Below are 14,111 nucleotides of genomic sequence, written 5' to 3'. Positions count from 1 at the left end.
TGGGTTTGTTCCTGGCAAGTATGGACTTGCTGACAGGATTAATCATGCCATGTCAACAATGAAGTTATATGAACTTCAACTTTAATGAAAAGATGATGATTAATGGTCATGCAGAACAGTTCCAGTTTCATGCAGTAGTATAAACAATTTTCGCTTGCTTTTTCTAATGATCCGACTAGTCTAATAATGGAGAGCAAATGCATGATGAAACAAAGGTTGGGATGACACAGTGAGTAATAGTATTAATTATAAACAGCTTCTCTCTCTCTCAAAATGTTACTGTCCATAATATTCTTACTAGAATAGCAGCCACTTTAGGAATCTTATATAGCCGTGTGGAACATCAACCAAAATGTGTTCATCGGAGTGTCACTTCACTCCATCATGGAAATTTCAACCACATGCTACATCTGCAAAGCCACCAGCACTGCATCCACATACCCTCACACACACACACACACACACACACACACACACACACACACACACACACACACACACTTCACCTGAAAGCATTCAAGTCTTCATTGCCAGACTTTTTGTCTGAATTGTAGCCATTAACTACATTACCAATCAACTGCTGCCCATCACTCCTGTCTGTGTTTCATTGAATTTAGTAGTTTGATTCTTTGTTATTTAAATTATATTTGTAGACACATAAGCATAAGATTCGTATGCATTTTTTGAGCATTCCATTCTACATTTAGTTCCCATTGGCTCTTGTAATATCCTCCTTTGGTCTGGAAAGATGTTCCACTCGATTATGGAGTGTGCTTGTGGAAACCTGTGCTCTTTCACTCCCAATAGTGTTAGTAAAGTCAGCTGCTGATGTAGGGTGAGAAGGCCTGGGCGTCAGCGTTCCAGTTCATCCCAAAGGTGATCTTTCACTCCAACTTGTGTCAATTATACCTTCATGAACCTGGCTTTGCGAACAGAGGCACAAATGTGGGTTTCCTAGTTCAAGAGAAGAGAAAATTCTGATGCCATTCATCTAAAGACATACAACTTTTATTGCTTTCAATTGTATTATAAGACAAAATTATAACAGTTTTTATACCACAAGCCATTATATTCAGAACATAAGGAACCTGTACTAATACACACCCATACCAACAACTGAACATATTTCTTTGCTACAACTGCTGCTAAGTCACTAAAATGTTTATATATACAGTATTAATTATATGTTAAATGGCTCCGCATTTTATTCCACATTATTGTTGTACTGTAATGTGTTGTGCTGATTGTGCAATCATTGTTTGCATGTTTGCACACATGCATGTCATGCCATCCTGTGTGTAGGGCTACTATACCAATGGTATATGGTTGAAATGACAATAAAGGCCACTTTACCTGATTGACTGGCGTCACTACTAATCTGCTGGATTTGTATTTTACAGGTTTTCAACATTTGCAAGTAAATACAAAGGAAAGCAAGATTTAACTGATAGAAAAATCAAAATGATGGCAATGAGTCAGATTACTACAATCAGGTTACTGTGGCTATTCGAAGAACAAATACATAGAAACGGGCTGGGAATTGATAACAATAAGAGTAAACATATGAAAGCTTGGAACTCTACACCTTAACAGTAGCACGACTTCACAATGACTACAGTTTTGATAAACAATGTCCTGGTGCAGTGGTCAATGTATGAATGAATGAGGGAAAGAGTAAAATAAAAACTCAAGCAGAAGATAAAAAAGTAAGATACCAAAGATAAAATAATATTCTCATCTTTTTCAGCATTACTGAAATGCAATTCACCAGATGGCACCAAAAATATATTATTATAAAAATATAATAAAATAATAGTTATAGAATAATTATAATAAAACAATAATTAATACATAATAATTATGTAAAAGCATATGAAGAGCTTTTTTCAAAATGGTTTCTGTTCTAGTAAGAAAATTTATTAGATATTTGGGACATAAATTGGGCCAATTGGGCTTAGATTTATACACACTGTTGCTTTTTCCAAGATTTTTAATGTTTTTCACCATCTACTGTACCAGAGGGCATGCAATTATCTTTTTTTTTACATTGCATGCAGGAACCTGTTACAACTCTGCACGTCTGCACGCAACAGTCAGTTTGCACAGAAGAAAAGACGCCTGAGTTAAAAATTTAAACACAGTGACTAAGCAATCACACTGTAATTTTTTTTTTTATTTCCCAGTAGATAAAATGTACAGTGCTCCTGTTCTTTTTTTATCTTTAGACCTGCACAATTCATCCTGAAACCCTACCGCTCAATAGAGTTCTCTTCATTTAGAGACCACTCTGTGCAGCTAAGGATTATTTCATATTAACAACCTAAAGATCCATGAAGCCATTGTGCAGCTCAAGAATTTTGAGGATGAATTTGGAATGTAATTAATATCAGCAGTCTACTACAATGGCTTCAGGACCTGTTCATGAACATTTCTGTATTTAAGTGTCCCTATTAAGTGAACAGCACACCTTAACAATGATGAACTGTAATGAAAGAACATTCGGTGCCACCCAGATGAGGATGGGTTCCCTTTTAAGTCTGGTCCTCTCAAGGCTTCTTTCTCATGCCATCTCAAAGAGTTCTTCCTTGCCACTGGCTCACTCATTAGAGAAAAACTTTTATAAGGAGTATAAGGATATAACTATTATTATTATATCAGTAGGAGAATGCTTAGGATGGAACCACCAGGAAGGAGAAAAAGAGGAAGACTAAAGAGGAGGTTCATGGATGTGGTGAGGAAAGACATGCAGGTATTTGGTTTAAAAGGGGCAAATGTAGAGGACAGGGAGGTATAGAGACCAATGATCTGCTGTGGCAACCCCCTAATGAGAGCAGCCAAAAGAAGAAGAAAAAAGAAGAAGAAAGGGATAGAACTTATAGGCACAAAATGTAGTATATATAGTATTTATACATTATTTTATATAACTTATATTCATGTTATCTCTGTTAAGCTTCTTTGAGAATGTCCATTGTTAAAAGTGCTTTACAAATAAAAATTTATATAAATGAAACGTATACAATTTAAAGTAAATGAGACATTTATTTGCGCTTTCTATTTTATCCATTTGACTATAGCTTTTTTCTTTTCATCTATATCTAATTCCAAACTCATTTATGCTCTTATTGTGTGTGTGTGTGTGTGTGTGTGTGTGTGTGTGTGTGTGTGTGTGTGTGTGTGTGTGTGTGTGTGTGTTCGGTAAATGTTCGGTAAAACCGAAAAACACATCATAAAATAAGATGTTTTTCAAATAAATAAGTAGCCACACACAAATGCATTAGTGAACTAATCCTTCGGCTTTCTGCCTAAAAGGGTGTACACGTTGTTTTTTAACAGAGGTGGTAAAAGCTGTTTGTTTCATACAACTAAATTAATACCATGTGGTAGATCTGTCTTGAGACGTATTAGAACAGAACTGCCTTTGAAAAAACAAAACACTTCGCAAAATATATGCACATGAATTTTCTATAACAAGAACAAATATCTCCACATGATGGACTTATGGCTGAGCAGTAATATCACTTTGGCCTTTTGCTGCCATGTACCACTGTTGAGCTAAAAATGGTATCAAACAATATCAGGTCAGTGGCAGTCCTTTAGCACTCCCTTTTTCACTGAAGAATGGAATGAAACAAATGATTTACTGTCAGTTGTTACACACATTGTAGTATATGAAGTGCACTTATGTATGGCACAGTAATTGCTGACCAAAAGTACATGTTGCACATAGAGAGGATGGTTTAATACACAGAATATAGAACAGACCTAGATAATTAGCATTAGTTAAAAAAAAAAACTCAGTGTAGGTTGCAGAATTTCATTAGAAAACAACATTCATCTGAGTCAGGATTTTCTTCCATCATTTATTCCTCTTGAAATGTTCTGCTTGCTGTTGAACTGACGCTGTATGTTCATGCTAAGTAAACACCACCAAGTGGTAATCAAAACAAATTAATGCAAATGTAGTGAAGTTAAAGTAATTAGGATTACTTATTATTGCATTAGGAAGGGCATCCAGTGTAAAAACGTGCCAAATCAAACATGCTGATGATCCGCTGTGGTGACCACTAATGGGAAAAGCCGAAAGAAAGTTTACTATAGACTTCCTGTCAGCTCGGACCAGGCTGGTCTCCTTTATATCTCATCAACAAGGCATTTTGCTCGTTATTCGCTCGATGTTTTTTGTTTTTTCGCACCATTCTATGTAATCTCTAGAGACTGTTACACATGCAGTTTCGGACATACTTAATCAATCCCAACTGCTACCATCATCCATTCTATAATCACAGAGATCCAAATTTTATTTCTAGAGTGCTTTTCACAATGGACAATGTTTTAAAGCAGCTTTACAGAATTTAACAATTTAAGTGATTGATGTGTATTTATCCCTGATGAGCAGCCGACTGGACGACTGTGGCAAGAAAAAACTCCCTTAATGTTATGAGGAAGAAACCTTTAGAGGAACCAGACTCAAAAGGGGAACCCATCCTCATTTGGGTGATAAAAAGTGTGATTATTAATTTTAAAACAATACAAAATGGAAAGTGAGAACTACTATGAGTATCAGATGTCCTTTCTACAGTCTTGTACAGTCAGTTGATGTTGTGGAACCAGGAGCAACTCATAAAATAGCTAAACATTTGAGATCATTATAAATTCAACATCAACTCTTCCATGCCAGAGCCTTTAAACATTCGAAGAGGTCCAATGTCCAAACTCTACATGAAGTGGGATTCAAATAGTGCTGGTACGTCTCTAGATGGTTCGGGATGTTTGCAGAGTTAGCATCTACTTTATTGAAGTTCCATAATATTCATGAGCTGGGACACAACTGGTTCTTGTCCTGGGTGCGCTCTCTGCTGTGTCGTGTACCTTCACAAACACATACAAAACCTAACCTGAATCTCAGTAAATACTTGCCGCACATACATAATAAATATATCTAATAGAAAGCTTGAAATGTCGATTGCATGAATCAGTCCACATCAAAGCTCTGATTATTTATATTATTTATTACTTATATCTGATGTAATCGGTATAAAAGTTAGTAGAGGTACAGTTGCGCCAGTATTACCTCATTAACTGTCCATGTGGAAACATAGCAACGGTTACTTTAACATAAAGTATTAATATATGGTAAATTTAGAACAGGTAGAAATGTGCGATCAAGTTGCGATAAAATATTTTAATCAATTGACAGCCCTAATATTAATATGATGCGAGGCCTGTTACCAGAGTGACACCAAAACAGGTAGTAGTAATGGAATAATCATTCAAATAATTATTTTCCCCACTGTACTAAATTATTTGATATGTAAAGAAACCACTATCATTTCTAATGTTCCTAATTTTAAATACAGCAGGACTCATGACAGGGAAGACGTGCCCATACTTGTTTTGAATCTGTTAACTGACAGCATGCTATTAAGAAACACTGAACAGTCAGATAATTTTCATAAAATCCCCATGTCATTAGGCCCAAACATGCTGCCAGGACCTGTGTATTGCTCTTTAAAGATTATAATATCAGATGCATGTTAACCTCCCAAAAAATAAGGATAACTATAAGTAAATTAAAATAAGTCATTTAAATCTGCTAAAAAAAAGATACAATACAGCATCTTTAGACTCTGTGCAAGCCTGCACAAAGCACTGGTTGTGCCACAAATTAGAGTTAAAGTCTGATCCAGTGATTCATTCCCATGTTATGTAAAAGGAAGGGGGTGTGTTGAAGGTGGAGTGGCAAGGGGTTACATGAGGATACTTCCTTCTCCACTCCCGCTGCTCCTCCCTAACTTGTTTTTTTCCACTAACCCTTACTCTAACCCTTTTTTCCACTAACCCCTCATAGTTTTCATTTTCTGTCACTACTATATTTTGCCAGGTAAATAAGGTTCTCCCTTTTTTCATTGTATTCTTCAAACCACAATTCAACAACCACCATTCTTTCTCTTTCTCTCAAAATTTCCCCCAAGAAAGAAAGGGTTTTTTTGTATGCTCTCTCTCTCTCTCTCTCTCTCTCTCTCTCTCTGCTAAATCTTAGTTCCTTTTGCCTTGTGACTCTATTTGTGTTGTCATGTCAATAATCAAAACCAGCATCATAGAAACATAGTAGTCTGCCTGTTGCCAAGACAATAGTGCAACTACCACAGACATGCAGCCGAAGCTGAATCACCAGGCATGTGTGTTTGCTTGTGTGTGTGTGTGTGTGTGTGTGTGTGTGTGTGTGTGTGCGTGAGTCATACTAACATGCATGCCTTGTGGCTTTAGGGCGTTTTTGTGTGTGTGTGTGTGTGTGTGTGTGTGTGTGTGTGTGTGTGTGTGTGTGTGTGAGTCATACTAACATGCATGCCTTGTCGCTTTAGGGCGTTTTTTTTTTTGTATTCCATCAGCTTTTCCATAGTGATACTGGACATTAAAAAGTAAACTGCCTGCAAGTGATCATTTAGGAGACAAGCATGAAAAAAGGGTTGTAAGCTAGACAACAAAGTAAACACAAACTACAAAACTTGGAAACCCACAAGCATCTAATTGCTTGAAACACTCGGCAAACAAAGAGGACCATGAGACGTGACCAAAACAAAATACAAATAACACAGTATATGTTATAATTGGGGCAAAAAAGTGCCCAATGGACAAATGTTTAAAGGGTGCATGAGAACAGAAAGCTAATAATGCCAAGGAAGTGCAACAACAACCACTGTCCTTGGTAAACAAAGGAAAAAGAGTGCAACTTCCTCTTTCGGTAAAAGGGAATATATTGGGCAATGCCATCTTGTGCTGCAGTGAGAGGATGAATAATGGAATTCACAGTATGGGAAAGGAGCAAAGTGATGTCCCCAAAAACAGAAAATAGGCAGACTGGAAGCTTACATAAGGCAAGAGATTGATAGGACCTCAAATCACAGACAGAGCATAACAAGCCTTGGTGTAGGGCTCTTTGGGTCAAGCAGAGAGAATTTGAAGCAGGTCCTGGATCAGCCTTTTTTCTATCTCTGAGTTTCACTTCAATTACATCTTTAATTTAAAATTGTGGTTTGGCACTAATACTCAAATGGCAGATATAAGGATATATGGAACATTAGGAAAAGAAAAGAAAAGAAAAGAAAAGAAAAGAAAAGAAAAGAAAAGAAAAGAAAAGAAAGACATATGGGCACAATAAGAAAAGATAGATAGATAGATAGATAGATAGATAGATAGATAGATAGATAGATAGATAGATAGATAGATAGATAGATAGATAGATAGATAGATAGATAGATTAGATTAGATTAAATTAGATTAGATAATTCTTCTTTTTAAACATGCACAGACCAGTCTGCCACTTCACTATAAATGCTTCACCACTGCATTCCATTCCATCATTTTCTTCCCCGAGACTTGTTTGTACTTTTTAAACCCAGCTGTAAAAGATGTTCCCCATGTAGGGTTCTAGTCAGCATTGCTGTTTATTATCAGAAATGGCTGTTTGCAGTGAAGTTTTATTGAAGCTCATCTGGTAACCAACAGACTAGGGTGGAAAATATGTAAATGATGCAGATTTTCATAGTAAGGTTTTCCAGAAAAGAACATACAATAAACTAAATTAAGAATATAATATCTTTTGGGATGGCTATTAGTTTGTTTGCTTGTTTTTGCCCACCTTGTACTTGTACAGGTAAACTGGAAATTCATTCAATGTAAAATGTGAAAATGTTAGTGTATGCATTGTGTCACATGCATAAATAATGGATGGCCCCTCTCTCTTTTACTCAAATTTTCCTTCTTTTTCTTAGTATTAGACTTAGTGCTGGTCCAGTTCTCTGTGCAAACCCAAAGGACAGCAGAAGAGACCCACATACATATTGTTTTAATCTCCTTCAAATCTATTTTGCCTCTCAGTTTTAGTGCCATTCCAATGTAAACTATAGTATGTGCTTCTCTTTGAAGGATTTTGAAACTGAGATGGGAAGTCTTGCACCACAAGAACAGAAGCAGATAAAGAAGTGTAAAAAAAAGAGGCTTCCACTGTAGGATGCTTGGCAGAGAAATATTAGGCTTTGTGAAATGCTACCTGTAGTACCCCTTTCTGCACTCCCCTTTGTTGGTTAACCCACTGTCTTAATCATTCTATCTTTCATCTCCTGTGTCATTTCTATTTTTTGGTGTGAACAAGGACGTACTCTTACCAAGGAAAGCTAAAAGAACATTAGAAAATTGAAAATTGGAAGATGAACAAGATCCCCAAGCATACACTATATTGCCAAAAGTATTGGGTCACCTGGTCATAAGTATGGTATGTGATTTTTTAACATTGCATTCCACATTTAGTCACAATTTGCTCTTATAATTTTCTCCACTCTTCTGGTAAGATGTTCCACTAGATTATGGAATGTTTTTATGGATATTTGTGTTCATCAGCCACAAGTGTGTTACGAAAGGCAGGTACTGATGTAGATGAGGAGGCCTGGGGTGCAGTCAGTGTTTCAATTCATCCCAAAGGTGTTCAGTAGGGATGAGATCAGAGCTCTATAGCGGGCCACTCAAGATCTCCTCCCCAAAGCATGTAATCCAGATTTTCAAGGAGCTCACTTTGTGCACAGGGGCATTGCCATGCTGAAACAGGATGGGTTTCCAAGTTCAAGTGAATGCAAAATTTTATTATAGCACAAGACATCAGCAACCTGGACTGGCAAATAAAGGAGGCAAATGTTTGAAATATAATACTTCCTGTAGATTTCATGTCATTGAAATACGTATAGAAACTCTATATAGAATGCTGATTGCTGAACCTTTAAATCACTAGCTAAAGTATTTAGCAAAGCCAAACCTTCTAAGCTACCAACATAGTCCCCAAATTGTCACTATCATCCCACCAGCTTTTCTAAACTCTCCTTTAGGTTTTGAAATGAAAAGATAGACTTCAGTTATCCCACTTTCAACCTGCTAAAGGAATTCTGACAAATTCTGCCCAAACACTCATAGTTGAGTTTTTCTACAATCTAAACAAATTCAGTTATCCTAAGTAAATACGTCTACTATACTAAACGTAATTTTTCTACTGTCATAAAATGAAGAGAAAGGCGGATTCAATTGCTGACTGTTATTTGATGAAGGCCGAGCCTCACAAGTCCCGCTCTTGTTTGAATTTTATGGCACAGCCTCATTAAGTCCTTACTATGTATCATTTAGACATGTGCTGCACTATAATGTTTAACATTTCTTGGTGTGTGATTAGCTTTCTCTGCTGACCTAAAATCTATCAGAATCAGCGACTTATGTTTTAATGTAGTTTTACAATGAAGTATTAAACAATTCCCAATAGACTATTCTCTTCATTCACAGCTTTTCTCTTCATTATGCTACTTCTAGTAGTATATGTCTGTATTAGAGTTTCTAATAACACAATCATATTTCAGCCATAACGTGTTGTCAGGGACCCAGATCAAAGAAATCTGCCTTGAGGCTTTAGAATCAACAGTGCAGGTACCTGTAACTTAGAAGACATAAAAAATAAACTGTTGCTTTAACTAGTCAGATTTTCATTTGACATCCCCTCGGCCATCTAGCAGGCATACAATAATGTTAGCATTTTCACGTCCTTTGATTGGACGGTCAGAGAGCACACTAGGTCAGAGCTATCAAACCACACCTGTAGCAAACTCCACAAGCTCAAATATATTCAGGCAGTCTTAATAGTAGTTTTTTTTTTTACGATTTAAGATATTTTATCTGGTTTAAGGTACACTTCCAATGACATTGACAAGACAGACTTTTCAAGAAAAGCTAGGCATTGTGAGAAAAGGTCAGCCAAAACAGTTCAAAACTATTAAGTTTTTTCAAAAACAATTTTTACTTTTGCGAATTTCTTTCCTGTAGAATTTGCACAAAAATAAATAATTTGCTTTAATTTGCCTAAAACACAAATCAAACTGAAAAGAAGCTACAGAAATACATGGAAAACCAGGGGTCAATATTTATGCTTCTGCCAGAGATTCTGTGTCCGGGCAGTGCAGCGGTGTCTATAGTGAAAGGAGACTGGTTGAATTGCATTTCTTTGGTTTCTTAGATTCATTCTTACTGCATTGGACACTTGTCTGTAATGCAGCGCTCTGTTATACTGCGTTTCTGTATAATACAAATAATTTCTATAGCCATGCTGTCATGGTGATCCTAATAAGACTGAAGCACTAGGTGTGAAATGCATGGCCTGGATAAAGTTATGCATTAGTAATTGAAAGATTCACTTTTTGACATCGACTTAAATTTAGTTTGAGCAAGTTTACATATGGCTGTGTTCTGCAAGGTGCTTTGTTGTTTGCAGGTTTAATTTCTTTGTGATTTAATTAGGATTTATTTGTTGCTTTGTAAAGTTCACAAAAAGCAAAAGCTGTTTAATTTAATTTTACTAGACCCATCTTAGACATAAAGGCTCAAGCTGAAGTGATATTTTGTTGATGTCATTAGGGGTTAATTGTAACCCTGTGATGCTTTTACAGAAATAAATGGAGAGGGAGGGCTTAAAGGGGAAGAGACCAGTTAGCAGACTTGGGAAAGAGCACAGTCTTTCAGCTGCTGCATATAAAGGCTGGTTTACCTCCACTGACTCACTACTTTTTCCTTCTTCATTTTTGCTGGTCTAGCTTTTTGTCCCAAAACCCAAAGGTGAGTAAAGAAAAGCTAAACTAACTTGTTGATGATGTGTTCAAGGAAGGGTTTTTTCAGAGTATATGTTTGTGATAAAATTCAATATATTTTATTTTTATATACAGATATATATATATATATATATATATATATATATATATATATATATATATATATATATATAATATAATATAAGTTCAGTGGCTGCAGGTTAACTCTTGGTGCGCAGGATTTTTTTCCTTCCCTCTGTATATTTATGCTCTCTGTACTTACTCTGACTCACTCACTCACTCACACACACACACACACACACACACACACACTAAAACATACTAAAACATTGTTTTAATGTCCTTCAAATCTTCTTTGCCTTTTGTTCTCACTGCCATTCTAATTTAATCTATAGAATGCACTTCACTTACACATTTAAGTATTAATTTATTGACATGGGAAGTTTATGCAAAAGATTGTAAGTAAAGAACAGAAGCAAATGTAGGATGGGTGGGGGATGGCTTGTACTTGCACTGTAGGTCATGTACTAATGCTCGACAGAGCAATATTTAATTGTTCGCTATAGTCAGTTTTCTGTACTTCTCTTTGTTCAGTAACTCTCGCTCTCTTTGTTATAGCCAACAACTAGGGCGTTGGCCATGTTCTGCTTCTGTTTAAAACATAATAACATTACAACTCCTCCTTAGTCCATCCTTCATTCTTTTGCTTATTATTCTATCACTCCTCCCTCCTGGATCATGCTTCCAGCCAATTACAGCATAAAACAGTTATTTTGCCAAAGATAGGTGTGGCATACTGTGTGTGTGTGTGTGTGTGTGTGTGTGTGTGTGTGTGTGTGTGTGTGTGTGTGTGTGTGTGCATATACAGTATGCATGCTCAGAATATCCTTCTTCATGCAAACACAGTCGTTAGATGTTTGCTCTGTTGAGAAAAAACATTTTATATTACTTACGCACATTCTGTTTTCTATCATTTTTCTTAGTACTGAGTCTTTTTAGTCTACTAGAAAGAGGATGAGGCTGTATGTGTCTTCTGTCTTTATAGAATTCAAGTTCAGTAAGAAATCTAACAAATAAATTATATAAACTTTTAATCTTTCTCTTTCAAAAGGTCATCATGTCTGATGTGCAGAAAGCCATGGCATTGCTCATCAGTGCCTTTCATAAATACTCTGGAAAGGAGGGAGACAAACTTACTCTTTCCAAAGGAGAGCTAAAAGATCTGCTTACGGCGGAGTTAGGAGACATCCTTGGGGTAAGATATACACCTGGGAGCTCTGTTTGCTTTATGCACTCTATGGACAAAAGTTTGTGGACACCTGACCATAACATCTTAAGTGAAAAAAATTATCTTCTGGGAAGATGTTACTGGACTAGATTTTAAAGTGTGCTTGTAAAATTTTTGTGCTCATACAGGAAAGGGCAATTTTAACACTACCAAATCCAGACATTCTGAATGATTTTGTGCCTTCAACTTTGTTGTGAACCCCATAATAAGTGTCCCAATACTTTTGTCTATATAGTATATATTGACTGATTTTGAGATTCTCCATGATTATGTGCATTATATGTATTAATAGCGTAAAAATAAAATCACCTGCCATATGTTTTATGTATGTTTTGTTTAACAGAAATCCCAAGACAAGACAGCAGTGGACAAGATTTTTAAAGATTTGGATGCAAACGCCGATGGTGTGGTGGACTTTCAAGAGTATGTCACCCTGATTGCCTGCATTACTATGATCTGCAACGATTTCTTCACCAAAAAATAATAGTAATTGGGGACTCCCCCTTTCCAGCAACAACAGCGCATACAAATTATATTTTTTTTCCAACATCTAGAAAGACATCTTGCATAATTAAATGAATGAGGCAAATAAAAGTTTGAAATAAATTATTTTAATATGTTAAAAAAAAAAAATAGGCTGTGTTGGTTAAATGTCTGCATATGTATATGCATGATCTGATGTAAACAAAATGTCATAATGCAAAATTTAATGAAAATGTATTTTCATGTAATTGACCAGAGAAGGTGAACTTTTCCATTAAAGGACTTTTACAAATATAATACTTCATAATAATACTTTGTAGCCAAAACTGAAGGCTATAGTAAGTATATGTTGGGTCTATAAAAAAATCAATAGGTAAATTGGCTGGAAGGCATTTATTTCTGGTGGAACATAATAAAATCAGGAAGTTGAATGTTAGAATGTCACAAAAGGTGAGTAAAGACAAATACGGGAAGTATCTTATTACGTACCCATGCAAACAAATCAAACACAAGAAAACAAACAGACCACTTATTAGGAGCAAAGACAAAGAATCTGAGTGATTTATAAATTTGAAATTTCTATTCATAATCTACTTCATACTTCTTTAAAGCTGCATTGGGGCAATGTTATAAGCACTATACAAATAAAACTATACCGGACAAAATTATAAATGCAACACTTTTTCTTTTGCCCCTATTTTTCGTGAGCTGATGTCAAAGATCTAAGACTTTCTCTATGTACACAAGAGGCCTATTTCTCTCAAATATTGTTCACAAATCTGTCTAACTCTGTGTTAGTGAAAACTTTTTTCCAGGATAATCCTTCCACCTCACAGGTATGGCATATCAAGATGCTGATTAAACAGCGTGATTATTGCACAGGTGTGCCTTAGGCTGACCACGATAAAAGGCCACTCTAAAATGTGCAGTTTTATCATACAGCATACAGCACAATGCCACAGAAGTTTTGAGGTAGCATGCAATTGGCATGCTGACTGCAGGAATGTCCACCAGAGCTGTTGCACATGAATTGAATGTCCATTTCTCTACCATAAGCCGTCTCCAAAGGCATTTCAGAGAATTTGGCAGTACATCCAAGCGGTCTCACAACCTCAGACCATGTTTAACTGCACCAGTCCAGGACCTCCACATCCAGCATCTTTACCTCCAAGATTGTCCGAGAGCGAAAATTTTGAAATTCGATATTCAATTAAGAATACAAAGAAAGACTGGAAAGAACGAAATGCTAGGGCAATAAAGGACTAGAAACCTAGGAAACCTGAACAAGCAGAATACAAGCTTTATGGTGTATTATTGCCAGTGAATGGATTGAAATGTGGAAAGCCAGGTTCTGTCTCATCCACTGTCTCATCTTGAATCAATGCATGCACATTCCTGTTAATGTTTTCCTAGTGAATTATTTGAACCTGAATGCCCTATTCTAAGTATCTGTTTATTGCAAACTGTCCTTTCTGTGTTAACTTGTTTTTGGATAGTACATAGGTGCCTTCCCTTGTGTTCACTATCCCATTATAATTGTTTTGACTTTTGCTTTACTTACTGCAACCCAGATATCAATTATGTGTATGTTTTAAAGCTTGTTTAACTAGTTCATCAACTGTCTCAATGCCTCCACTCCCAGATTTGCTGGTAACCATACAAAGTCACTGTTAAATTCATTTTGTGGATTCTGAGTAAGCTTTTTG

At 36.1% G+C, this 14,111-nt stretch overlaps 1 protein-coding gene across 1 annotated transcript; it reads left to right on the top strand.

Moving 5' to 3' along the window:
- The first annotated feature begins 10,486 nt into the window (after positions 1–10,486).
- LOC124384248 (ictacalcin-like) lies at positions 10,487–12,702 on the top strand. Its single transcript, XM_046846943.1, has 3 exons — positions 10,487–10,641; positions 11,746–11,889; positions 12,266–12,702. The coding sequence occupies exons 2-3, from the start codon at positions 11,752–11,754 to the stop codon at positions 12,404–12,406; spliced, it is 279 nt and encodes a 92-aa protein (XP_046702899.1). The 5' UTR covers positions 10,487–10,641; positions 11,746–11,751; the 3' UTR covers positions 12,407–12,702.
- Positions 12,703–14,111: the final 1,409 nt, after the last annotated feature.

This window comes from Silurus meridionalis, chromosome 4 (assembly GCF_014805685.1).
Source record: "Silurus meridionalis isolate SWU-2019-XX chromosome 4, ASM1480568v1, whole genome shotgun sequence".
Taxonomy (NCBI): Eukaryota; Metazoa; Chordata; class Actinopteri; order Siluriformes; family Siluridae; genus Silurus; species Silurus meridionalis.
This window is presented reverse-complemented; position numbering and strand designations above follow the sequence as displayed.